At 44.6% G+C, this 27,024-nt stretch overlaps 1 protein-coding gene across 2 annotated transcripts in view; it reads right to left on the reverse strand.

Moving 5' to 3' along the window:
• Nucleotides 1-13,351: 13,351 nt before the first annotated feature.
• The window catches only part of KCNJ15 (potassium inwardly rectifying channel subfamily J member 15), a 31,099-nt gene continuing 17,426 nt past the window's right edge, over nucleotides 13,352-27,024 (reverse strand). Inside the window, exons 1-2 of one of the 2 annotated variants that reach the window (XM_030552242.1) lie at nucleotides 17,328-17,392; nucleotides 13,352-15,385 (exon numbers count right to left, since the gene is read on the reverse strand). In XM_030552242.1, coding sequence (XP_030408102.1) covers nucleotides 14,242-15,385; nucleotides 17,328-17,392 — 1,209 coding nt within the window. In that variant the 3' untranslated portion in view covers nucleotides 13,352-14,241. Of the gene's footprint in view, nucleotides 15,386-17,327; nucleotides 17,393-27,024 lie in introns of those variants that run through there. The other variant, XM_030552251.1, reaches the window with a different exon arrangement.

The following is a 27,024-nucleotide window of genomic DNA, read 5'->3' on the forward strand; positions in this document are numbered from 1 at the left end:
AGACAGGAAAAGGCCCGCAAACTTTTGAATCTCATTTCCTGTTTGGCCAGTGTGGCAAGGTGCAGGTGAGTGCAGATCTCATCAGCATGAGTAACCATGATGGAGTCCCAGAATCGCAAAAGAGCTCCAGCATGGACTGAATGGGAGGTGTGGGATTTGCTCGCCATATGGGGAGATGAATCCATGTTAGCTGAACTCTGTTCCAGTAAACAAAATGCCAAAACATTAGAAAAAGTCTCAAAGGGCATGAAGGACAGAGGCTATAACAGGGACGCGCAGCAGTGCCATGTGAAAATTAAGGAGCTAAGGCAAGCCTACCACAAAACCAGAGAGGCAAACGGCCGCTGCAGAGCAGAGCCCCGAACATGCTGCTTCTATGACGAGCTGCATGCCGTGCTAGGGGGTGCAGCTACCACTACCCTAACCCTGTGCTTTGACTCCATCAATAGAGGATCATGCAACACGGAAGTGGGTTTTAGGGACAAAGAAGATGATGATGAAGAGATTGAAGATAGCTCACAGCAAGGAAGCAGAGAAACTGATTTCCCCAACTGCCAAGATATGTTTTTCACCCTGGACCTGGAGCCAGTAACCCTCGAACCTACCCAAGACGGGCTCCCGGACCCTGAAGGCAGAGAAGGGACCTCTGGTGAGTGTACCTTTGTAAATATTACATATGATTTAGAAGCAAGTGTGTTTAATGATCAATTTGCCCTGGCATTCGCAGCCAGTACAGCTACTGGAAAAGTCTGTTAACGTGGATGACGATGGAGCAGAAATCCTCCAGGGACATCTCCATAAGTATTATACAGACCAATAGCATGTAGTTGGGAATCATTGCATAACAAAGCATGGCAGCAAATAGTCCCGGTGTTTGCTAGCATTCAAACAACATCCGTTCTTTATCTCACTGTGTTATCCTCAGGAGAGTGATACCATTCATGGTCACCTGGTTGAAATAGGGTGCTTTTATTAAGGGGACATTCAGAGGTGCCTGTTCCTGCTCGGCTGTTTGGCTATGACTGAAAAGAAATGTTCCCCGCTGTTAGTCACGCGGTGGGGGGATGGGTGAAGTGTGAGTGATCTCTCACACCAAATCAGCAGGCTCTCAATACAAGAGCAAAATGTGACCTTGTAACGAAAGCACGTGCTGTCTGATGTGAACAGCAAGGTTTAACATGAAAGAGTGTACCCAGTTTTCTCTAAAATGTGTCTTTTTAACCACTCTCCCTTTTCCTCCACCAGCTACAAATGTTTCTCCTTCACAGAGGCTAGTGAAGATTAGAAGGCGAAAAAAACGCACTTGGATTGAAATGTTCTCTGAGCTGCTGCTGTCCTCTCAGACCGACAGAGCACAATGCACAGAGAATGTGTGAAGGCAGACAAAGTCAGAGTGCATGAAAGCACAATATGAACGTGAGGAGAGGTGGCATGCTGAAGAAAATAAGTGGCGGGATGAAGATGATAAGTGGCATGAGCTTGCTGACAGAAGGCAAGAGTCGATGCTCAGGCTGCTGGAAGATCAAACTCATGTGCTCCAGCGTATGGTTGAGCTGTGGGAAAGGCAGCAGGAGCACAGACCACCGCTACAGCCCCTGTGTAACCAACAGCCCCTCTCTCCAAGTTCCATTGCTTCCTCACCCAGATGCCCAAGAATGCAGTGGGGGGGCTGCCAGCCACCCAGCCACTCCACTCGAGAGGATTGCCCAAGCAACAGAAGGCTGACCTCCAATAAGTTTTAAAGTTTTTAAGGTTTAAAGAGCAGTGTGTCCTTGTCTTTCCCTCCTCCCCTCATCCACCCTCCCCCACCACCCAGTGCTTCCCTCCTCCACCACCCCTCCCGGGCTACCTTGGAAGTTTTCCCCCTATTTGTGTGATGAATTAGTAAAGAATGCATGAATGTGAAGCAACAATGACTTTATTGCCTCTGAAAGTGGTGATCGAAGGAAGGAGGGGAGGGTGGCTAGCTTACAGGGAAGTAGAGTGAACTGGGGGTGTGGTTCATCAAGGAGAAACAAACAGAACTTTCATTCTGTAGCCTGGCCAGTCATGAAACTGGTTTTCAAAGCTTCTCTCATGCACACTGCTGCCCTCCTGTACTCTTCTAACTGCCCTGGTGTCCAGCTGCGTGTAATCAGTGGCCAGGCGATTTGCCTCAAAATAAGAACATAACATAAGAACGGCCGTACCGGGTCAGACCAAAGGTCCAGCTAGCCCAGTATCTGTCTACCGACAGTGGCCAATGCCAGGTGCCCCAGAGGGAGTGACGCTAACAGGCAATGATCAAGTGATCTCTCTCCTGCCATCCATCTCCATCCTCTGATGAACAGAGGCTAAGGACACCATTCTTTACCCTTCCTGGCTAATAGCCATTTATGGACTTAGCCACCATGAATTTATCCAGTTCCCTTTTAAACATTGTTATAGTCCTAGCCTTCACAACCTCCTCAGGAAAGGAGTTCCACTAGTTGACTGTGCACTGTGTGAAGAAGAACTTCCTTTTATTTGTTTTAAACCTGCTACCTATTAATTTCATTTGGTGACCCCTAGTTCTTGTATTATGGGAATAAGTAAATAACTTTTCCTTATCCACTTTCTCCACATCACTCATGATTTTATATACCTCTATCATATCCCCCCTTAGTCTCCTCTTTTCCAAGCTGACGAGGCCTAGCCTCTTTAATCTTTCCTCGTATGGGACCCTCTCCAAACCCCTACTCATTTTAGTTGCCCTTTTCTGAATCTTTTCTAGTGCTAGAATATCTTTTTTGAGGTGAGGAGACCACATCTGTACACAGTATTCGGGTGTGGGTGTACCAAGGATTTATATAAGGGCAATAATATATTCTCAGTCTTATTCTCTATCCCCTTTTTAATGATTCCTAACATCCTGTTTGCTTTTTTGACTGCCTCTGCACACTGCGTGGACATCTTCAGAGAGCTATCCACGATGACCCCAAGATCTTTTTCCTGACCCGCCGTAGCTAAATTTGCCCTATTGTTGGAGTTATTTTTTCCAGTGTGCATTACTTTACATTTATCCACATTAAATTTCATTTGCCATTTTGTTGCCCAATCACTTAGTTTTGTGAGATCTTTTTGAAGTTCTTCACAAGCTGCTTTGGTCTTAACTATCTTGAGTAGTTTAGTATCATCTGCAAACTTTGCCACCTCTGTGTTTACCCCTTTCTCCAGATCATTTATGAATACATTGAATAGGATTGGTCTTAGGACTGACCCTTGGGGAACACCACTAGTTACCCCTCTCCATTCCGAGAATTTACCATTAATTCCTACCCTTTGTTCCCTGTCTTTTAACCGGTTCTCAGTCCATGAAAGGACCTTCCCTTTTATCCCATGACAGCTTAATTTACGTAAGAGCCTTTGGTGAGGGACCTTGTCAAAGGCTTTCTGGAAATCTAAGTACACTATGTCCACTGGATCCCCCTTGTCCACATGTTTTTTGACCACTTCAAAGCACTCTAATAGATTAGTAAGACACAATTTCTCTTTACAGAAACCATGTTGACTATTGCTCAACAGTTTATGTTTTTCTATGTGTCTGACAATTTTATTCTTAACTATTGTTTCGACTAATTTGCCTGGTACTGACATTAGACTTACCGGTCTGTAATTGCCAGGATCATCTCTAGAGCCCTTTTTAAATAATGGCGTTACATTAGCTAACTTCCAGTTACTGGGTACCGAAGCTGATTTAAAGGACAAGTTACAAACCTTAGTTAATAGTTCCGCAGCTTCACATTTGAGTTCTTTCAGAACTCTTGGGTGAATGCCATTCTGGTCCCAGTGACTTGTTAATGTTGAGTTTATCAATTAATTTCAAAACCTCCTCTAGTGACACTTCAGTCTGTGACAGTTCCTCAGATTTGTCACCTACAAAAGCCGGCTCAGGTTTGGGAATCTCCCTAACATCCTCAACCGTGAAGACTGAAGCAAAGAATCCATTTAGTTTCTCCGCAATGACTTTATCGTCTTTAAGCTCTCCTTCTGTAACTCGATCGTCAAGGGGCCCCACTGGTTGTTTAGCAGGCTTCCTGATTCTGGTGTACTTAAAAAACATTTTGTTATTATCTTTTGAGTTTTTGGCTAGCCGTTCCTCAAAGTCCTCTTTGGCTTTTCTTATTCTGCTCTTGCACTTAAGATGGCAGTGTTTGTGCTCCTTTCTATTTGCCTCACTAGGATTTGACTTCCACTTTTTAAAGGAAGTCTTTTTATATCTCACTGCTTCTTTTACATGATTGTTAAGCCACAGTGGCTCTTTTTTAGTTCTTTTATTGTGTTTCTTAATTTGGGTTATACATTGAAGTTGGGCCTCTATTATGGTGTCTTTAAAAAGGGCCCATGCAACTTGCAGGGATTTCACTTTGGTCACTGTACCTTTTAACTTTTGTTTAACTAACCCCCTCATTTTTGTATAGTTCCCTCTTTTGAAATTAAATGCCACAGTGTTGGGCTGTTGAGGTGTTCTTCCTCCCACAGGGATGTTGAATGCTATTGTATTATGGTCACTATTTCCAAACGGTCCAGCTATAGTTACCTCTTGGACCAGGTCCTGCGCTCCACTCAGGATTAAATCTACAGTTGCCTCGCCCCTTGTGGGTTCCTGTAACAGCTGCTCCATGAAGTAGTCTTTTAAAGTATCGAGAAATTTTATCTCTGCATTTCTTCCTGAAGTGAAATGATCCCAGTCAATATGGGGATAATTGAAATCCCCCACTATTATTGGGTTCTTAATTTTGATAGCCTTTCTAATTTCCCGTAGCATTTCATCATCACTATTACTGTCCTGGTCAGGTGGTCGATAATAGATCTCTAATGTTATATTTTTATTAGAGCATGAAATTTCTATCCATAGCGATTCTATGGAACATGTGGATTCGCTTAAGATTTTTTACTTCATCTGAATCTACATTTTCTTTCACATATAGTGCCACTCCTCCCCCTGCACGACCTGTTCTGTTCTTCCGATATATTTTGTACCCTGGAATGATTGTGTCCCATTGATTGCTCTCAGTCCACCAGGTTTCTGTGGTACTTATTATATCACTATCCTCCTTTATCACAAGGCACTCTAGTTCACCCATTTTATTATTTAGACTTCTAGCATTTGTGTACAAGCCCTTTAAAAACTTGTCCCTGTTTATTTGTCTGCCCTTTTCTGATGTGCCAGATTCTTTTTTATGTGACTGTTTATCATCTGATCCGGCCCTTACATTATCCTCTTCCGTCCTCTGTTCCTGACTATAACCTGGAGAATCTCTATCATCAGACTATCCCCTAAGAGAAGTCTGTGTCCCTGTCATAACCTTAGTCCCAGATTTGGACCTTAGCGTCCAAAATATGGGGGTTAGCATGAAAACCTCCAAGCTTAGTTACCATCTTGGATCTGGTACTTGCTGCCACCACCCAAAAAATTAGAGTGTTTTGGGGCACTCTGGTCCCCCTGAAAACTCTTCCCTGGGGACCCCAAGACCCAAATCCCTTGAGTCTCACAACAAAGGGAAATAATCCTTTTTCCCTTCCCCCCTCCAGGTGCTCCTGGAGAGATACACAGACACAAGCTCTGTGAATCCAAACAGAGTGACTCCCCCTCTCCGTTCCCAGTCCTGGAAACAAAAAGCACTTTCCTATTCCCCCAGAGGGAATGCAAAATCAGGCTAGCAAATTCAACACACACACAGATCTCCCCCCTGATTTCTTCCTCCCACCAATTCCCTGATGAGTACAGACTCAATTTTCCTGAAATTTCCCAGTAAAGAAAGCTTCAACAGGTCTTAAAAGAAAGCTTTATATAAAAAGAAAGAAAAATACATACAAATGGTCTCTCTGTATTAAGGTGACACAATACAGGGTCAATTGCTTAAAAGAATATTGAATAAACAGCCTTAGTCAAAAAGAATACAAATCAAAGCACTCCAGCACTTATATTCATGCAAATACCAAAGAAAAGAAACCCTATAACTTACTATCTGATCTCTTGGTCCTTACACTTAGAAACAGAAGATTAGAAAACAGAACTACTTCTCCAAAGCTCAGAGAAAGCAGGCAGAGAGAAAACAAAGACTTAGACACAAACTTCCCTCCACCCAGAGTTGAAAAAATCCGGTTTCTTGATTGGTCCTCTGGTCAGGTGCTTCAGGTGAAAGAGATATTAACCCTTAGCTATCTGTTTATGACAGTCCCATCCACACGCTCCTCTGCAGCAGTCGGCTTTCCCCCATCTCCTAGTTTAAAAACTGCTCTACAAACTTTTTAATGTTTAGTGTCAGCAGTCTGGTTCCACTTTGGTTTAGGTGGAGCCCATCTCTCCTGTATAGATTACCCCCATCCCAAAAGTTTCCCTAGTTCCTAATGAACATAAACCCCTCTTCTCTACACCATTGTCTCATCCACGCATTGAGACTCTGAAGGTCTGCCTGCCTACCTGGCTCTGCGTGTGAAACTGGGACCATTTCTCCCACCCCACCATAAATGTCTCCCCCTTACTCTCACAGATATTGTGGAGCGCATAGCAAGCAGTAATAACAATGGGAATATTGGTTTCGCTGAGGTCTATCCGAGTGAGTAAACTGCACCAGCGTGCTTTTAAAAGTCCAAATGCACATTCTACCACCATTGTACACTTGCTCAGCCTATAGTTGAAGAGCTCCTGACTACTGTCCAGACTGCCCGTGTATGGCTTCATGAGCCATGGCATTAAGGGGTAAACTGGGTCCCCAAGGATAACTATAGGCATTTCAACATCCCCAGTGGTTATTTTCTGGTCTGGGAAGAAAGTCCCTTCCTGCAGCTTTTGAAACAGAACAGAATTCCTGAAGATGCAAGCGTCATGTACCTTTCCAGGTCATCTCATGTTGATGTTGGTGAAACGTCCCTTGTGATCCATCAGTGCTTGCAGCAGCATTGAAAAGTACCCCTTTCGGCTTATGTACTCGCTGGCTTGGTGCTCTGGTGCCAAGATATGGGTTCCATCTAGGGATATGGGTTCCATCTATTGTCCCACCACAGTTAGGGAATCCCACTGCAGCAAAGCCATCCACTATGACCTGAACATTTCCTAGAGTCACTACCCTTGATATCAGCAGCTCTTTGATTGCGTTGGCTACTTGGATCATAGCAGTCCGCACAGTAGTTTTGCCCACTCCAAACTGATGCCTGACTGACTGCTAGCTGTCTGATGTTGCCAGCTTCCACAGGGCTATCGTCACTCGCTTCTCAAACATGAGGGCTGCTGTCATCTTGGTATTCTGGTGCTTCAGGGCAGGGGAAAGCAAGTCACAAAGTTCCATGAAAGTGCCCTTACACATTTGAAAGTTTCACAGCCACTGGGAATCCTCCCAGACCTGCAACACTATGCGGTCCCACCAGTCTGTGCTTGTTTCCCGGGCCCAGAAGTGGCATTCCACACCGTGAACCTTCCCCATTAACACCATGATGTGCACACTGCCGGGGCCAATACTTTGCGAGAAGTCTATGTCCATGTCTATGTCCTCATCACTTTCGTCACCGCGCTACTGTTGCCTCCTCGCCTGGTTTTGCTTTGGCAGGTTCTGGTTCTGCATATACTCAAGGATAATGTGTGTGGTGTTTACAGTGCTCATAACTGCCGCGGTGATCTGAGTGGGCTCCGTGATCCCAGTGCTATGGCGTCTGGGCTGAAAAATGGCACAAAACGATTGTCTGCCATTGCTCTGATGAAGGGAGGGGAGACTGACAACATGGCTTACAGGGAATTAGTCCACAAAGGGGGCAGCTTTGCATCAAGGAGAAACACAAACAACTGTCTCACAGAATGACCCCCTCAAGGATCGAATTCAAAACCCTGGGTTTAGCAGGCTGTTGATTTCATGGAGAGAGGAAGGAAGCAAATGAATATAAAACAAATCAGGTCTATTTCTTGTTTTGATCCAGTCCATCTATCTTTTACATCTTTAGGGTGGCAGCAGATGGTGCAGTTTGACTGCTAGCCATGGTCAGCTCCTGAGTGCTCATCAGGAATGACCTGGTTGAGTCACTCTCTTATCTTCCCAGGCGTTCCTGACTGACCTCACCTAGGTCAGTTGAAAGGACACCCAGGAATACGATGCCAACAGCTCTCAGTTGTAACACACTGTCTGCTGCCAAAAGGCAATGAGCTGCTGCTGCTGTGTAGCAATGGAGTCCCACGTCTGCCAGCACCCAGGAGACTTACGGTGACAGTCAGCTGTGCGGGCTCCATGCTAGCTGTGGCATGGCATCTGCACAGGTAACCTAGGAAAAAAGGCGCAAAACGATTGCCTGCCGTTGCTTTCCCAGAGGAAGGTTGGGTGGGGCCTGACGACATATACCCAGAATCACCCACGATACTGTTTTTGCCCCATCAGGCATTGGGATCTCAACCCAGAATTCCAATGGGCAGTGGAGACTGAGGGAACTGTGGGATAGCTACCCACACCTACCCACAGTGCAACGCTCCGGAAGTCGACGCTAGCCTCGGTACTGTGGATGCAGTCCGATGACTTAATGCACTTAGAGCATTTTTTGTGGGGACACACACAATCAACTGTATGAAAAAGATTTCTGAAAAACCGACTTCTATAAATTCAACCTAATTTCGTAGTGTAGACACTCCCTTAGTCATCTGGCTACTGGGGGGTAGTTCACACACTCAGAGGCAGAAACACAGGTGCTTAGGGAATATATACTGAAAACATTTAGGCATTGAGCAAATTTAGTTGCCTTCAGCTGCCTGATTCTGGGATTTAGGCCCTAAAGTGGCAGTTAGGTGCAGGGGTGGCTCTAGACATTTTGCCACTCCAAGCAGGGCGGAATGCCACGGGGGCTGCTCTGCCGGTCACCAGGAGGGCGGCAGGTGACTCCGGTGTACCTCCCGCAGGCATGCCTGTGGAGGGTCCACTGGTCCCGCGGCTTTGGTGGACCACCGGAGCCGCAGGACCAGCAGATCCTCCGCAGGCGTGCCTGCGGGAGGTCCACCAGAGCCGCAGGACCAGCGGACCCTCCACAGGCGTGCCTGCGGAAGGTACACCGGAGCCGCCTGCCACCCTCCTGGTGACCAGCAGAGCGCCCCCCACAGCATGCCGCCTCAAGCACGTGCTTGGCATGTTGGGGCCTGGAGCCACCCCTGGTTAGGTGCCCAAATCCTTTTGTGACTCTAACACTAGATCTTAACCTTTAATACTTTAACCTTAATATCTTAAAGACCTCCTCTCAGAGGACGGTGTTTCTTTCCTTCTCCTCTTTTGCTCTATATTTTGTTAAGAGTTTGCATTATTATTTGACAAGTAAAAGATGGCACAGTATGTACTGGGGGAGTAGAGCTTCTTGATATTTGTGTAGTTTCTCACCCTTCAGGAATCCCACAAATTACTTCCCGCTATTCTGATCCAAACGACACTCTGTGAACAGTAAATCAGGCCAAATGAATTCAGAGAAGAAATCAGAAGAAAAAAGTGTAGGGATCTCTTTGAGAATTATGGTTAGTTTTCAGATCTGTTCTTAGTCAAACGCCTAATGGGCACACATTGAGGCTTTTACAAAGAGAGTGATCCAAGCCAAAGGATATTGGTAGTGAGGCAAGCTAAGGCCAGGGAACTTTGTTCATTGCAGTTTTCTCAAGAGGAAAACAGTAGTCTGCAGACTCATGCTCAATGATAATCTCTTCATGGCACACAACAGGCATCCTTCATTGGTTAGGTGAAACCATTACTATAATATGTATTATTCCATCCAAGATATGTCCTAGTGTAGGATAACATAAAGACTTTTACTTAAAGACCTCTCCTACTTAATGCAACATTCTCAGAGAATTGTTAAGGATCTCTGTGAAAATAGCCCTCCCTTTTCTTGCCATAGATCGCAAGGTTAGCAGTTGAGCAGGCATTACATACATTATTCCTATTTGTGGATTTTCAGATTTATTCTGAGTCATTTCTTAATCTTGAGCACTGCAATGGGTACATTTTCGCACACAATTTTACAAGTTTCTTTGATGAAAGGATAAGCAATAATCACCTAACTTTTGTTGTTTTGGGCACAACTGTTAAGTGAAATCTTACTCTTCTCAGTGATCCAAGGGTATATCATCTTAGCAGAGGAAAGTGAGTAAGTTGTTACCCTATCTGAAATCAAACAATTAGATCCGTAACATGTACAGTATAGGGGGAGAGACTTTGGAATGGGAGACTTTGGACAATGGGAGGCTAACAATTCGTAGTAGAAAAGCTATGCACAAATATTGAAAATATACACGCTCCTTTAAAGCTCCAGGTCTAAGTCTCCACTAGAGGACAGTAGATTTAATGGAGTACAGAATCAGGCCCATAGTATCTTGTTTATGAAAATATTCATCTGATGTTGGTGTGTCTGCTCCAAACTTCTAGCAGATACCTACATCTATATACAGAACTTAGCGCCTATCAATTCTAATGATGTCAGACATCATATCACATCTTGTTCAGGCTGATGATCAAAGAAGGTAAAATTGAATGAATTTAATACAGCTTAGGCAATCTGTTGCAACGTGCAATAGTCATCAAAAAGTTTATTATTAAAAATATATACAAAATATAGTTGCTGTGCTACTTGTGGATTACATTGTTTTGTTTCTGTTTACCATGCGGTGACTCAGAATTCTAAGTAGCCTCCGCTGACAGACTATATGAAGCACTGGAAATGTTTCAAAAGTTTTTCCAAGCCAGTTAGGTACAGGAAGTTCAGCAGAAATCTTCTCCATTAAGAAGACTCTGAACTGGTAATCTAATATTTTCACAGAATAGGCTGATGGCTGACCAGCCTAGTAAGAGCATAATGTTCCATTATTCATGTAATAATGTACATAAGTGTGACAGATAAATAGTTATATTCCAGCCAGGCAGAATTTTAATATTGAATATGCAAGTTCTACTATCTACACAATACCTTCTTTTGTCCTGCTTTACATTATGGATCAGACATGATCGACGCACAGTCATATCTGTTTTGAATTGAGAGCAATCTGTCATAGGAAGTGTTCTCACTGGAGCTGGGAAAATACATACTACCAAATATAACGGTGGAGATTTGTTTGAATATAAAATCATGAATTCACTCCAGTGCACACGGACCGTTTTATTTGTCTATACAAACATGAGAGCCATTTTTGCAAGAAGTTTTGCATTTCTTCAGAAAGCAAATGCATTTGCACAGTGCTATACACTAAGGGTGGGATCCACAAAGGGACTTAGGCTTTGCAAAACTGAGTATCATGGTGCCTAACTTTTAGATGCCTAGAAAAATCACAGGAACAACAAAGCTGAGTTAAGTGTCTAGGGTCCCTATATAATGAATGGAGAGAGACAGGCACTTCACAATGGAATCCACAAAAGCTACCAAAGATAGACAGGGAGCCACCTAAGCTAGGTAATAGGGGGACACCGATCAGAGGAGCGTGTGCTAAGCCCATCCCCGCTCTCAGAGATAGGCATCTAGCCCTACTCAGCAATTCACAAACAGGAATCCACCCTTTAGGGTCAGGCAGCTTAGATGGCTAAGGCATTTCTTGCAGAAATGAGTTAGGCACCTGCCTCCAAACAAAATGGCTAGAGCAAGAGGTGGTGCTGCCACTCACCTGGGATGTGGGAGACCTAGGTTCAATTCCTCCCTCTCTTCCAGAGGGGGGAAACAATTTGAACAGGGATCTTCCACCTCTTAGGAGGTTCCTCTAAGCATGAGATATGGGATAGCCTGATGTGGGGTCTCTTCTGTTGAAGCTGTTCCACTGGGGATAAATAATGAAAGAGCAATCAGAGCAGGGGGACTGGCCCCTGATTCTCCCATGTCCCGGAAGCATGCCCTAACCACCAGGCTAGGGAGTCATTCTCTCGCTCTCTAGCTCAATGACTGTTCCACTGTAGGTAAATCATTAAATAGTCATTGGGCTAGAGAGACCAATGGATCCCGATCCAGTAGACAAGCTCAGAGGCTGCCTGTTAGATTGGGCCCTGCACATGAGATAGGTAACTGAATGCCTATCCTCTCTCAGTTCGTGATTCACTCTGGGGCTTAGGTGGGAGATAGGCATCTGGATTCCAGACACCTAGGGTGAGGCAATGGTGCTTGTGCTCAGAGGCAGTAACATAGGCACCTATGGAACTTCTACCCTGAAAACTTTGGTGCCAAGTGAGTTTAGCGCTTTCAGGGTTTGGAAGGAGTTTTGTGGATCACAGTGAAGTGAAAACTGGGATTTTGACACCTAACCCTGAGACTTAGGTGCCTAAGTCTGGGGGTTTAGGCACTTAAGTACCTTTTGGATCCCACCATAAGTGTTCAAGGCCCTCTCGAAATCTCTTTAATTTCTTTTTTCCTGTTTCTAAGATACCCAGGGATGTAGCGGAAGGTAGCCGCTTAACAGAATGAAAAACTAGTAACAAGGAGCTGAAGACATTGACAAAGCAACTAGCTCATAAACAACCCATAGGCTGAAATTTCTTCATATTTGTTCATGTGGAGGAGGTGGAGAAGAGGCAGGGATTTGGGGAAGGGGTTGGAATAGGGACAGGGAGGGGGCAGAGTTGGGGCGGGGACTTTGAGGAAGGGGTTGGAATGGGGGCGGGGAAGCGGTGGGAAGAGGTGGGGCAGAGGTGGGGTCTCATGGAAAGGGTGGAGTGGGGGCAGAGCTAGGGGTGGGCTTTTGTAACTTTATATGAAAAGGTGTCAGTGATGCAGCCCTCAGGCCAATGTTTTAGTCCTCATGTGGCCCTCGTGGTGATTTGAGTTGGAGATCCCTGCTTTAGAGTTTGCCCAGCTCTAATTCCGGTCATGAGCAAGTGAGCTAAATTTTTTCTTAGCATAAAATCATAGAAATGTAGGGCTTGGAGGGAACTCAAAAATGATTTACCTTAATGGAAAGACCCAGTGCTTCACCGACCTAGGCCCAGCCTGCATACATGACACACCCAAAGTTCACACTCAGATCAACAAGGACTTTTCTATGTACTAGGTTTGCCAGATCAGGGCCTCTGGAGCTCACCACTGCCACTGGCAAAAGCACACATGGGGCTGAAAGGAAACTCATTTCTAAATTATATCAGATAGCTGTTCTTCATGCCGAAAGTATGTTTCCAATTCACCACTGCTCCACAGCTTTCTCCCCATTCCCTGACTAATTAAAGTGAGTCAATCTGTAATCTTTGCTTTTGCTGTGTGTAAATTAATATGCCAAGCATATCCTAACTACCACACCCTCTGACTACACCACAAAGAAATCAGAAATCATTCAAATTACATTCCTTTATTAATAGAATGGTTTAATACACCAAAACCAAAATGGATCAGAGGAATGTTTGTCCATTAATCTGGCCAGAAACAGTAAATATTGGCTACAGATGTCATCAAGATTTCATTGAACAAAAATGAAATATGACCCATGGCAAAACAAGCAACCTTCAGAAATGTATTGTTAGGCTGCTAATAGAAATGATTTACACTTTATGAAAATAAAAGTTTTGGCAAAGCCAGTTTTAACTTAGTTAATTACTGTTTTGATTCAGTGTTAACTGTCTGCAGCTCCCTCCCTAGATGTTATATGCAAGCCTGCCTTTAACATGGTAAAAAAACCAAATGAGTGTTCAAGAAACTAATGGTCCCTAATGGAGCTGAGAACACCCTTTTAACAAAACCCAGCAGGGCTATTAGCGTACAAGTCATTTCCCCTCATTCAAGATAAAAGAATGTGTTTACCAGAGCTATAGTATGTCTGCATTGATTGAACCACAGGTCTCTCACATTAACTTAGTTAAGACCACTTAAAGAAAATAAAGCACTGGTATGAAAATAAACATTTTAAAGGAGCCTATTTCCTTCTGAAAGCACTGTGTGCTAACTTTGAGATCCCACTGTTATAATTAAATCATTCCAAATATCTATGTGAAGAAATCTTCTCACAGTATCAAACTCCACTTACCAAATGGAAAGTAGTATGTCTGATCTTACAGCTGGTACAAGGCAGATTCTCAAAATAAATCCAACTCTGTTAAGTCATTATGATAAACAAAGAAATCCCACCTAACTAAAACAAATACTCGATTAACAACTTGACTTCACAAAAGGACAGATTTACTCTATACCAAGGCACTTGCTTAAGAGGTCTCTGCTGCATTTTCTTAAGAGCCATACAGTATATAATGTATGCTTTTGTTTCAGTTTGTAAATAGGCATTACTAATGTTAAAGTTTGCTCATACAATCACACGTTGCTTTGCTGTAACAATATTGTTCTCAGACCTCTCTCTCTTTCATCTTCCTGTCTGTATCTCTCTTCTAGTTTCTGTTTTTCAGAGTCCATGCTATAAAAAGTAGAGTCTACATTTCTTCTGATTTGCTCAAACTGACTAAAATCAGCAACATATTTTCCATTTTGAGAGAGAGAAACCACAGGCACAAACTCATAACCCCAGTGGATCTCCTCTGGTATATAAGAAGTTCTGCTTTGGCAGACGGCACTAGTGGATTCTACTGTGGCATTCAAGAGGACAACCAGTTCAAAATCTTTTTCTTTTAGGTTTTGGGGTGTGAGATCTCTTAAAGGGCTACTCTCATCCAATATATGGTAAAAGGTTAAAGGTAAAATCAGAAAAGGACTTTCTGAAGAGGAGTCAACATGGAATTTGACACTGGCTTGGTTGAGCAGGATCCTTTCCCCTTCTTTGGTTTCATAGGTTTGAAGAAGTTTCCCAGAAAGCTGACACTGAATCAGAAGACTCTTCCTCATATTTGCCACTCTGATCACAAGGCAAAGCTCTCCATTGTGTTTGGTAATTACAGCACAATGACTGAACTTAATAGTCTCAGCCCGTTTTTTAGGTCTTGCAATTTTGGCCAAGAAGGTACCAGTGATAAAGATCTCAATCAAGGTTGTGATGACCAGCTGAGCAACTAGGAGGAATATGGCATGAGGGCACTCCTCTGTGATGAAACGAAAGCCATAACCAATAGTTGTCTGTGACTCCAAAGAAAAGAGAAATGCCCCAGTTAGTGAATTTACTTCCTTGACACAAGGCATATGTTTGGGGGGAAAATGATCCCTTTCTAAATCTCCATGAAGAAATGCAATGGCATAATAGATAACTCCAAAGAGGAACCAGGTCATCACAAAAGTAGCAGCAAACAGGGTAAGTTTGTATCTCCACTTCATGTCTATAACCGTTGTCCACAAATCTTGAAGGTAAAGCAGGTATATACCATCTACTTTGTCAATCCTCACATTGCTGTGACCACTTTTGGACATCACCCGGGGTCTGTGTGTCTTGAGTTCAGCACTGATGATACCGTTAATGAGTGAGGTACCTGACATATTGATTTGAGTGGTGCCCATTTTCAGTTCCTCAATTCTAAGAAGAGAAAAAAAGAATTCAGTTACTTAACAAAGTTAAAATACATGAGCCTTAAAAATCATTTGAAAAACACAGAAGGACACAAGGTACACAATCATGACCGCATTACATATGTATAATAAAGGAATGCTCCTGGGACAAAAAGCTACCATCATATAGTGTCTGATATTAAAGCTAGTTGACTTTTTTTTTTTTGGAAAAAAGGAATACTTTGACTTTAGTGACCGCCATATAAGGAGAAATGGACTACCTTATGGTAGCTTGGAAAAGAAATTTGACCAAGCTAAAACCCTATGTTAGTACTGTGTTTTTAAAAAGAAATGAGATAAAATTCTTCTCAAATATTGTAGCGAAAACAGGAGAGACTTGTTTTGACTACTACATTTATTCCCACTCATGCACTCAGGAGAAGGCTTTCACTAAAATTAAACACATTTTGCTGCTTGATTTAGCACACCGGACCACCTTTGTCTCGCAAAACAGCACAGTCAAAATAAGCAAAACAAATTTTGTTCATGGCTAATTAACTTCCATAAGTGATTTAATAATCATTTCTAGCTCTTCCCTAAACATATAACTAAGCTACAGGGAAACAGCATAGTCCTGTGAACACATAAAGGAGAGTTTTGGAAAGAAATAGTTGCACCTGAAAACACTTCAAGGCTCTTTGTAACATATAACACTCCAATTTCAAAACAGTCAGTGGAAAACAGGAGGCAATTCACAAATTCAGCATTCGAGCATTAGGCCCTGACCTGTGCAAACACAGGAATCAATGGAATACAAGACTCAAGCAGTTTGTTTACTGTGAACCAAGTTCAGTCCAGATGGAGATTAAGTGGGAGTACATTCAGGACGGAACAAAACCCACAAAGTGCAGGAGAAGGTTGCCTGTGCCAGTTTGATGAGGCAAATAAAGAAACACTGCTTCCAGGACAAGACAGTGGTTGCGTAGTGCAAGGACAGGGGATGTTACAGTAGTAGTTTCCAATAACAAAACTTCCTGCTCTAAAAAAAGCCCACTGTGCATCCTTTGTGCTTTGGCAGTTCATACAGCAAACATTGGTTTGTTCCATTGTTTTGCTTAAAAAGAAGCTTTAGGAAGTGTTTCTTTTTTATGAACCACAGGAAAAAAAAAAGTTCTCCCTTGTAACTACTTAAAAGAAACTCACAGGAAACTCAAGACCTATTTGTGGTGGTGGTGTGTGTGTGTGTATGGGGGGGGTGTGCCTGCCCAGGACAACAACATAATTGTTCAGTGTTGTAACTTTCCTGTTATGTCAATAAAAGAGAGTTTTGTTTACTAAATACACTGATAACCAAATTACTGTTTTTCAGGGGAAAAGAAATTGCAATTTTATTTGTATTGCCACACTGCAATTCATTCAGATTTTGTTTTAATAGTTAAAGCTCATTTTCCTTATTTTAGGCTCAGTTTATAAATATATATATATAAAGTAGGACTGCACTGATGATCCCAGTAGGAGACCTTTTATGTAACAATCAAACACCACACACACTGTGCAGCATGTCGAGATAAACAGAAAAAAAAAAAAAAAAGACCAAGTGATCTTAAAAAGAACTACAGGAGGAAGCAGAAAAAGCAAACTAAAACACAGCAGCATATGAGCAACTGCTGTTTAGACAAGTCCAGAATTCAAACGGTGCTGCCAGAGAAAATACAGCTTATGTAAGTACATGTAAGTATGTGCAACATGCAATGTAAAACTCATTAGGAAAAAATGCATGCCACACATCAAGAGGCTCCATTGCCCACATCAAGCATTACCATGATAAGATATTGATATAAAAAGTGCCTAAAATCTATCTCCTGTAAAGCTCACTTCTCCGTAGTCTCTGCTTCCATTCATGAGAAGTGACAGCTTACAATTAGTTCTCTGCCACAAGTAACTTTAATCTTCTAAAGGCCAAATTGTACCTGGACTTGGAGGCTATGCAGCAGAGTAAGGGCCAGCCCCACTCCCCTGTGCAGCCTACCAGCATTGCCGCTTTGTGTGCAGGGGGAAGAGCAGGCTCCCCAGAGCTGCTATCTCCTCCCAGTTGTGCAGCTGTGTGAGGCATGGGTGGAGGGAGCCAAGGAACCTGCCCTCTCCCCTCAGTGCACCAGTTAGTGGAGTTGAGCTGTTGGGGGATGGAGAATGCTGGGCCTGTGAGGTGGGAGGGTCCCAGAGCTCTGGCATCCACACCACAATTAAACAGCCCTTTGCCTAAGCCCCAGGAGCCCAATGTAAACATACCCTAATGGGCTATAGCAAAACAGTCTCCTCCAAGAGTTCAGGGAGGAGCCAGGGAAGGAACTGTGATTCTAAGGCATGATTCTTTCTCAGGGTTGCTCATAGCATGAAACAGTTACAACATGTGCTGCCTCTTCCATAGACATCAGATTTCAGTTTAGCTGTAACTGACCTACAGAATGTTCCAAGTAACCTCCCATTCACCCCTTTACTCAAGCGATCTGCCATTTTGTCCCCAGCCTTTTCTCCACTTCTGTGGTGGGGACTTACATGTCTGTAGGTTGCTGGATCTCCCTTAGCTTATGTACGAATTATAATAGCTTCATTCTGGTTTTTGCTAGGCTCCTCTCTTGATTTGTATTTCTATATTATCTCAAGGCTCTCAGCTCTTCAGATACTTCCTTTGGTATTCTGGAATGGATCCCATCTGATCCTGGACTTTTTTCTGACTTCCTGCATTTTCCCTGTTACATCATCTATTCCTGCGCAATTTTGAATTCCTTTACTATATTTCTTCCTCTCACCGGAAATTCATGTTGGTTTTCTCTCACTGCAAAAGTACTTCCTCTGTTTAGTGTCATCCTTGCTGCATGAATAGCGGAACAGAGGCATTGTCAGACTGTATCAGACTAGCAGCCCACCTAAACCAGTGCCAGATGCTTCAGAGGAATGAACTCTTTAGTAACCAGTTATGGGATAACATGCACGTAAGGTAAATTTTCTCCAAACCCAAAGAGTTAGAGATTGGTTTATACTCTGAAGCTTGAGGGGTTTTATCCCTTCCAAACCTCTTGGTTTTTTAAATGTTTTCTATTTTAACAGGATAGTCTTGTTACTCAGATAAATATCTAATACCTTTCTGAACCTGCTTAACTCTCGGCCTCTGTGATATCTTGTGGCAATGAGTTCCACAGGCTCACAGTGAGCTGTCTGGATAAATATTTCCTTTCTGTATTTGCCACTTTGCAATGTCATTGAATATCTCCTTGTTCTTGTGGAGATTAGAGAGAAAGCTGTCAATCACCCTTCCCTAAGTCATTAATTATTTCATATACTTTTACCTGATCCCCTCTTAGTCAGTTCCTCTGTAAGGTTAACAATCCCAATCTTTTCAATCTCTCTTCTAATGAGAGCTTTTCCAAGCCCTGAATAGTTTTCATCACTGGTCTCTGAACCCCCTCTAGTTTGGAAAATATCCTTTCTGAGATGAGGTAACCAATACAATATCCCAAATGAGGGCAAGTCACTGAGTTATATATATACAGGCACCTTAAAAGATTTCTTCAGGGTGACTTCCTTACATCTGGAATTTTTAGGTCTGTCTTGATTCCCTGCCCAGCTTTTATTCTACTTCTTTTGCTTTCAATTTTTTCCTGAATCAGCAACCATTCCTAAAACAACAAATTTACATTTTTCAAAGAAACATTCCCAATAACATTTGCTAGTTGTAAGGGAGCAAACTACTTGATTTATACTGAAGTGAAAACTAGCAGGTTATTTAGCCAAAATACCCTGTTAAAAAAGAAACCAAACCACGCCCCAACTCTAACTACAGAATTAATTGATAGCTTAAAGAAACAGTAGCATAATAAGGGAAAGGAAGGAGTAGTCTCAGATTTATATTGTACTGTACTGTACGCTTAGAGGCCGCAGGGACCGGGTGGCCACTTTTTTCCCGGAGCCAAGGCAAGTGATGCCAGGACCCCATAACCTCGCCCGCACCCCAAACCCCTCATCCCCGGCTTCACCCCCAGCCAGAGCCCTCATCCCCCACCACACACCCTAACCCCATGACATAGCCTGGAGTCCCCTTCCACATCTCAAATCCCTCATCCTCGGCCCCACCCTAGAGCCTACATCCCCAGTTGGGGCCCTAACCTCCTCCTGCACCCCAAACCCCTCATCCCCAGACCCATCCCACAGCCTGCACCCCCAGTTGGAGCCCTCCCCCTCCACACACCCTAATCCCGTGCTCTAGCCCAGAGTCTCCTTCCACACCCCAAACTCTTCATCCCTGGCCCCACCCCAGAGCCTACACCCACAGCCAGAACCCTCACCCCCTCCTGCACCCCAACCCACTGCCCCAGCCCAGAGCCCCCTCCTGCACCCAAACTACTCATCCCTGGCCCCATCTGCAGCTGGAGCCCTCAAACCCTCCTACACCCCAACCCCCTGCCCTAGCCTGGAGTCCCCTTCCACACCTCAAACCCCTCATCCCCAGCCCCACCCAAGATCCTGCACTCCCAGCCCAGAGACCATACTCCCTCCCGCCCCCCAACCCCCTGCCCTAGCCTGGTGAAAGTGAATGAGGATGGGGGAAAGTGATGGAGGAATGGGGGATGGACCGAGCCGGGGCAGGGCCTTGGAGAAGGGGCGGGGCATGGGCAAGGCCTCAGAGAAGTCGGGGTAGGGGGCGGGGCAAGGGTGTTTGGTTTTGTGTGATTAGAAAGTTGGCATCCCTAGTCACACAAGGTTCAGTGGGTTGTACAAGTGTCTCAGGAATTCTCATAACTTTGTCCACCATCCCTCTGGGCTACACAAGTGCTGCACAGTGGCAGGTTCTGCTCTGTGACAGTTGATCAGCTAGACCCTCCTCCATGTTCCAACACAATGAATCAGAAAGATGGGCAGTGCCTGACAATGAGCTCCTCACCTTCCCCAGGCTGCAGCATCCAGTAGTAGAGCTTTGTCACCTGAAACCCTGGACACTTCCAGCAACTATTACTTTTAAGCTCCTGCCTGGGCTCCAGGCTACAGTAACAGTCTCCTCTACAGCTGGGAGCAGGGAAGGACAGGCTGGTAGCCCATGTGATCAACAGTGCCAATATTTTTTTAAATAAATTGCTTTTTATTTGTAAAGGGGCTGGCCCCTCAAGCCTATAAATATATCTGCCTGCGGCTGATAGATCAGTTCCTGAAGATAGTCATTTAATAGCCTGTCCATTTGCCTCTCCCCAACCACTAGTTGATACTAAGGCACATAAAACAGAATCCAATGGATGATATGAATAGCTCTCTCTGTCTGACCTTAGACATGCGTCTCTCAGCGAAGGGAGTAAAACATCCAAATCCAGTCATGGTTTTTCATAAGTTTTTCTCTGCCTGACTAACATTTGGTCAAGTTGAGGATGAGGTCAAATCAAAGAAGTCTGGGTGTTCCATTGTGTCCCGCAGAGATTCATATCTCTCCAAGGGCCTGATCAGGGCCATTGCTATTGATTTGATGTGTAAGATGCTCAGGTACCACAATGATGGGCTGAAGAAAGAAAGAAAGAAAGAAAGAAAGAAAGAAAGAAAGAAAGAAAGAAAGAAAGAAAGAAAGAAAGTCTATCCAAGTCAATGATTCCACTGTTTTCAACGGGCTTTAGATCTGACCCCCCAACAGGTTTGAGGAACATATTCCCTGCCACTGCCCATGTCCAGTAGATAAACAGAGGGTTTTGCTGTCCACAGAGCTATCAGTCTGAAATCCTTTATGAGCACCATTTTTTAAAACAAACTAAACCGTTACTAAAGTTTGTTTTTCTGTTGTATGAGACAAGTTATAAAATGCTGCTGGAACAGAGACAAACATTTATGCAAAGCGTCACCAAAAACCTGTTATGTTCAAACTTTTTTATGAATGACTTTTCCTCAGTAACAAAATGTTCAGAACTTTTTATGTGGCTCTTGCTGGGATATTATTTTTTCAAATTCTTTAAGTTCAAAGCGCTTTCATCTTTACTCTTTATTAGCATAGCCAGGCACTCTGACTCCTAATTCCTGTGCGGTGCTCTGCCCTCCCATCACCCTTCCCCTAGTTCATGCTGTGCAAACCTTACCTGTCTCTTTAGGAGGGCAAGTCTAAACAGATACTAGTTCACTATGAAATCACACTTTCCATTTCTGAGGCTCAGAGTGCTAGAATTAAACTGCAGGTTACAAAGAGCCATTATCAGCTGAACATGCTTATCATCATCATACTTAGCACTTACCCACTGTATCACTTACAGCTTCAAAGCACTGTACAAATGCTATTTAATGCTCACAACTCTGCTGTGAAGCAGGCAAGCATCCCTAGCCCGCTTTATGTAGGCAGAAAGGAGCAGAGAGAGTGCCAATGTCTTAGCCAAAGCTGCATAACAAGACAGCAGCCGAGCCAGGATTAGAACTCCGGAGATCCTAGAGCCTACCCATTTTTTGTCCAGTAGGCTTTGCTATATGAAGCTCCCCATTTCTTTTCCCTTACCTTGTTAGTGTGCTCTCCTGGGGTCGTCCATCCCCATGCCCTCACCCCCCCTTCCCACTGGAGTGTCTCTTTTCCCTGTGAGGTATTCCTTGGTGTCCTGTTTTCCCTTGTCCTGGGATGTATCCCCTTCCTGTCCTGCCCTCCTCAGCTCTTTGAACTAAAGGGGCTCTACTTATTTACACGTGTTACCGCATTCACCACACAGTATATTGGTCTCCTACATGTATTATTTATTGCTTTACAAGTATCTTATGTTAGGTAAGGCTGATAGTACCACCTACAGTGAAGGTGGTCTAACACTTCCCATTATCACACCCTGTTTTTAGTTATAACTTTGCCAAACTTTAAGCATTTGGGCTCAAATTTTCCATGCTGGGGTTCTGCTGCAGGGTGAATTATTTCTGGGAGTTTTAGCCAAAATGGTTCAACCATTTCCAAGAATGAAGCTAGGGGAAAATATGTTGTTTTATGTAGTGGCAAGTGTCCACAGTCCTGGGGCAGGCCTGTTGTGTGGCTAGCTTTGGGGATAGAGACCCCAGGGCTTCCCGTGTCTATGGTTCCAAGGCACCTCCTCTCTGGCATGGAGCCAGGAGCCTGGAAACATTGGAAGCCCCCACTCTAATTATGGCTTGGCTCCAGTCTCCATAGCAAGTAGCCTGGAAATCTTGAGGTTCCCAGGGCTTCTAGGATAAAGCTGTGGAGCCATAACCTGGAAACTGTGGGATTCTCAGGACCTCCCGGCACGGAGCCAGGAAGTCTTGGGATGGATTTCCCAAATGAAGCTCCTGGGCAGCCCCACCCTACAGACTGTCCTGGGATGTGGAGACCAGGGCTTCCAGACTCCCAGGCCAGCTGGCTCCCTGGGTTTGGGGAGCCATTTGGCCTGTCTTTCTGGAAGTCCTGGCATCCCCAGCTCAGGTAGTCCGTATAGCAGGGCAGCGCCTAGCCACAAATCCTGTAATCCAGTCCCTGGCAGTTTGTGGTGAAACTGGCAGGATTCTTGTCAGGTTTACTGCTGCTCACTCCTGAATCCTATCAAGATTCCTGTCAAGACAAGAATCCTATCAATTTCATGCAGCCTATGGGAGACTTTTTCATTTCAGAAACACTCTGAGTCAGCATTTTCAAAACAAACCATTTCTGGAATTTCAGGTTCACAGGAAAATGTCAAAACATGGGTTTGGTCCAAGTCAGAATGAAAAAATTTAAAATGTGAAAATTTCTTGTGAACTAGAAATGCTCAGTTTAGACCATCGCTAACAAAGAGCTAATATCTAAGCAGCCAGAGTGCTACTGAAGGTGCTTAGCCCTCTTAGTACACTTCACTGTGAGAAACACTGCAGACCAAGGACTTTGCCACACCAGACAATTCAAAGAACTTTAGGGTGTGGGACAGTGAAGGGGACAGCAGTTCATTGAATGGACATTCCTTAGTAAACCTGACTTATTAAAATGGGTTAGGTAGTGGTACCTCTAAGCAGGACCAGGCAAGCTGCTCCTTTGGGACTGAAGAAGACCTGCAAAGAGACACTTGGCCTACCGATTCCAACAATGAGTGGGTCTTGGTGGATGGGTGAGGCAGTACAGTCAGGGGACTCCCATAGCAGAGGGGACGGAACTTAGGCAGACTACCACCAAAGTTGCTGAAATGGGTTGGGTTTATTTGCATATACTGGTGCTGCGTTTTCCCAACTTTAGCACTGGGTCCCCTAATAAAGATCTCCTTCTGCGTACGCATTTGCAGAGAGCTTGTGCACAAGAAAGTTCAGTCTGTTAAGGGCTAGGGTGCATTTAACTTTCCCAGGTTTCTGGGAGGGAGCTCGAGACATCAGTTTAGTTATTTGGCAAGAGGGACCCTACTTATACTGAAGCTGGCCCTTATTGCTGCTGTTAACTTCCTGACAGAAGGAAGGTGTTTGTGTACACCTTAAGAGAAGCTCACAGTGTTGCTACTGATGAGGACTAGGACTGGTACCTGCCTCCCCTGCTGCATGTGGCAGAATCAGAGACAAAACTAGAAGAGGAACAGTTGCAATGAGAGGTGGAGGCATAGAGTGCGAACAGCCAGACAGATGGTGAAGAAGAAAGAAAGGCAGCATTTGTTTCTTAGACAGCTTCTGCACAAAGGGACCGTCTGCTGGCACCTGGGGAGCAGCAGCACTAAACTCTTACCCAAGGCTTGTCTTCACTACCGTGCTAGATCAGCGTCGCTGCCTCATGTGCTCTCTCGGGGACATAATTACTCCACATAAATGAGAGGCAGAAGCTATGTTGTGGGAGAGCATCTCCCACCCACCCGCCGCGGTGTAGACAGTACTTTAAGTGGATGTAAGTCACATTGCTCGGGGTGGTGGTGGTTTTTTTCACATCCCTGAGCGACGTAACTTATATCAACTGAAGCGGTAGTGTAGACAAGCCCTCAGCCTCAGCTGCCTTGGAACCAGAAATGGGGCAAATTAGGACTCTCTCAGGCAACCTGGGGCAGCTGGTAAGTCAGGCTTAATTTTTTAAGCGATGCTCAATTTTGCTAAACTGATAAGGATTGTTAATTCTGGATCTCAGCCTCTGTGTAAGCAGAAATATCACTGGTCAAAACCTTTATCCAGAGGCTCAACAACCTGGGGGGCAAGGGAGGGGGCGTGAGACAGTGGCCTCCAATTGCAGACAGATTATTCATCCAGTTGTAGGCTAGACACTCCTGTCTTTGTAAAGTTTATCACCCTGTTCAGGACTGATATAAAATCAGGCATGGTTTTTTCCAGTATCATTGTGACGTGGATGCACGGAGAACATTGTTTTACAGGGCACGCTGCTCCACCCCTGCCAGCATGGTCTCACCATTGCACCCCGGGATAGAGACTTTTATCAGTGATATTTCCACTTGGTTTTTACCATGTTATGTGTTACAGTTGCTGAGCTCCAGAATTAAACATTGTCATCCATTTAGCAAAATTGATCACCAGCACTTAAACAGCAAGTCAGGCTCACCCTGTGCTGTGACTGCGCATGTGAGGTCATTCTGCTGGGGGTGGGGCAGCAAGCTCTGCAAAATGGCATCCTCTGTGTGGTGTGACTGGGCAGCAGCAGGGTCGTGACAGCAGGGGTGGGCCACACCACTCCGGAAGTCCATGCAACCAAGCTGGATGTCCTGTATTCTGGGGATGCATCAATGGCCACCCTACCCACTTTGGCCCCTGACCAGAGCAGGACATTTGAGTGGCATTGTGCCCCCATGCACCAGTTTGCAATGCCACTCACTGGACAGCCAGGCCACTTGGAATAGCATTGCAACATCCTGTGCCTGCTTGTCCCCCCCAACTTTTGTAGTCTTTCTGGTGCCCATGGGCATGGGGGCCTCCCAGCTCCTGGGGAGGAGTGGAGCAGAGGATACCTGGAATTCCCAGCATGATGGGAAGACTGGAGCTGGGCTTTCAGTACTTTCTGGGGAAGTGGAGATGCAGAAGGAAGATGGGATCTGGGCCTCCCCAAGCTGCCTACCCCTACTGAGGATGGTGCTCTTCAGCCTGACTGCCTCACTGAGTAAGAGCACAGAGCTGGGTGTGGGGGCAGAGAGGCTGTGGGGCTGGGCGCAAGGAATGCATGAGCTGAGAAAGTCTGGGACCACAAGAAGGGAGTGCGTGTGGAGCTGGGTGCAGGGGGACGAGCACAGGTCTAGGTGCAGAAGAAGAGAGCTTGGGGGCGGGCTGCAGGGCTGAGGAGGGAGAATCCTGTTCCCCTCCTTAGGAAAAGTCTGGTTGTACCCCCATCTCTAGCCATCTGCCATACCTAACCTATACTGCCCCCATTACCACATTGTCTGAGTACTGTATTTATTAACTGCGAGGTAGGGCAGTGCTATTATCCTCCTTTCCAGGTGGGAAAACTGAGGCAGAGAGAGTGAACAAGTCGCTTAGCCCCTCATGCTAAGTCACACAGGGAGTCTGTGACAGAACCCAGGTCTCCCAAGCCAGCACCCTAACCATTGGCAATCGTTCTTCTCCCGAAACCTTTGAAATCTATTGCACGTTACTTCTCACTATACATGCTTAAGGGTTTATTAACGTTAATAGGAATAGGATCTTTGATGTTCACTTCAGCCATTTTCTGCTTAGCACCATTTCTCCTCTGCACAAGCACAAAATAAGACACACTCCCTGCTCCAAACTCCTCAGAAGCCAAGTAGACAAGGCAGATAAAGAGTGAGAAGAAAAACAGAGGCACAGCAAGGTAAAGCAACTTGCCTAAAGTCCCACAGCAGGTCATGGCATTGTCAGAAAGAGAATCCAGGTCTCTTGGCCCACAGATGAGTGTTCAATTCACTGGCCAACAATGCATCTAAAATTAACTAGATTACACTCGTTTTTCACACGTTTCCATTTAACTTCTCAATGATTTCAACCCAAACCAGTTTTCCCAATGCAGCATTATTGCAGAGTGGAGAAAATATATTTTAAAGTGAGCCACTCTCTGCTGGGAGCATAATTACTAACAAAATTGACAACTCGGTAACTCACAACAGTATTAACTTATCCTGGGCTTTTCCTAGTCAGGAGTTCAGCAAGTAGATGAGGAAGCAGACCAGAATCTGTCTTAGGCCCCAGTGACACTTAGTGAAATGGAGAGCACAGTTGTACCCATAGGTATCACTTTTAAATGGGCAGGGTTTCTTCATCGTAAATAAATTAGGAATAAACAACAACCTGGATGACTCAGAGAATTTGTATGGGATGCAAGCACTTTTCTAGGTCATTGGATCAGTACTGGCCCACAGGCACTAGTAGTGATCAATGTGTTACCATCTGTTTGGCTTTCTAAGAACTATATACCACCGGAACCTAGCTGGTGTAAATTGGGGTAGGTCCATTTACTTCACTAGAACTTGGACAATTTATAACAGCTGAGCATCTGGTTGATAATTTGTTCATGTCCCAGAATTATTGAGCTGTCGTCGCAGGATTTTTCCCAGGGAAGGCTGCCGTGTCCCCTCTGTCACCAATTTCAGTTATTCTTTCTTTCTCTCTTTTAACAGACCAGACCTTCCAGCTGCTACATCTCTCATGTTACTCTCTCTCCATCGGAGGTTACTATATGTGGCCCAGATCATAACCTTCCATAGAAAATGCTACAAGGGTGCCGTGACCTCCACAAAGTTC

Source organism: Gopherus evgoodei, chromosome 1 (genome assembly GCF_007399415.2).
Source record: "Gopherus evgoodei ecotype Sinaloan lineage chromosome 1, rGopEvg1_v1.p, whole genome shotgun sequence".
In the NCBI taxonomy this organism is placed as follows: domain Eukaryota; kingdom Metazoa; phylum Chordata; order Testudines; family Testudinidae; genus Gopherus; species Gopherus evgoodei.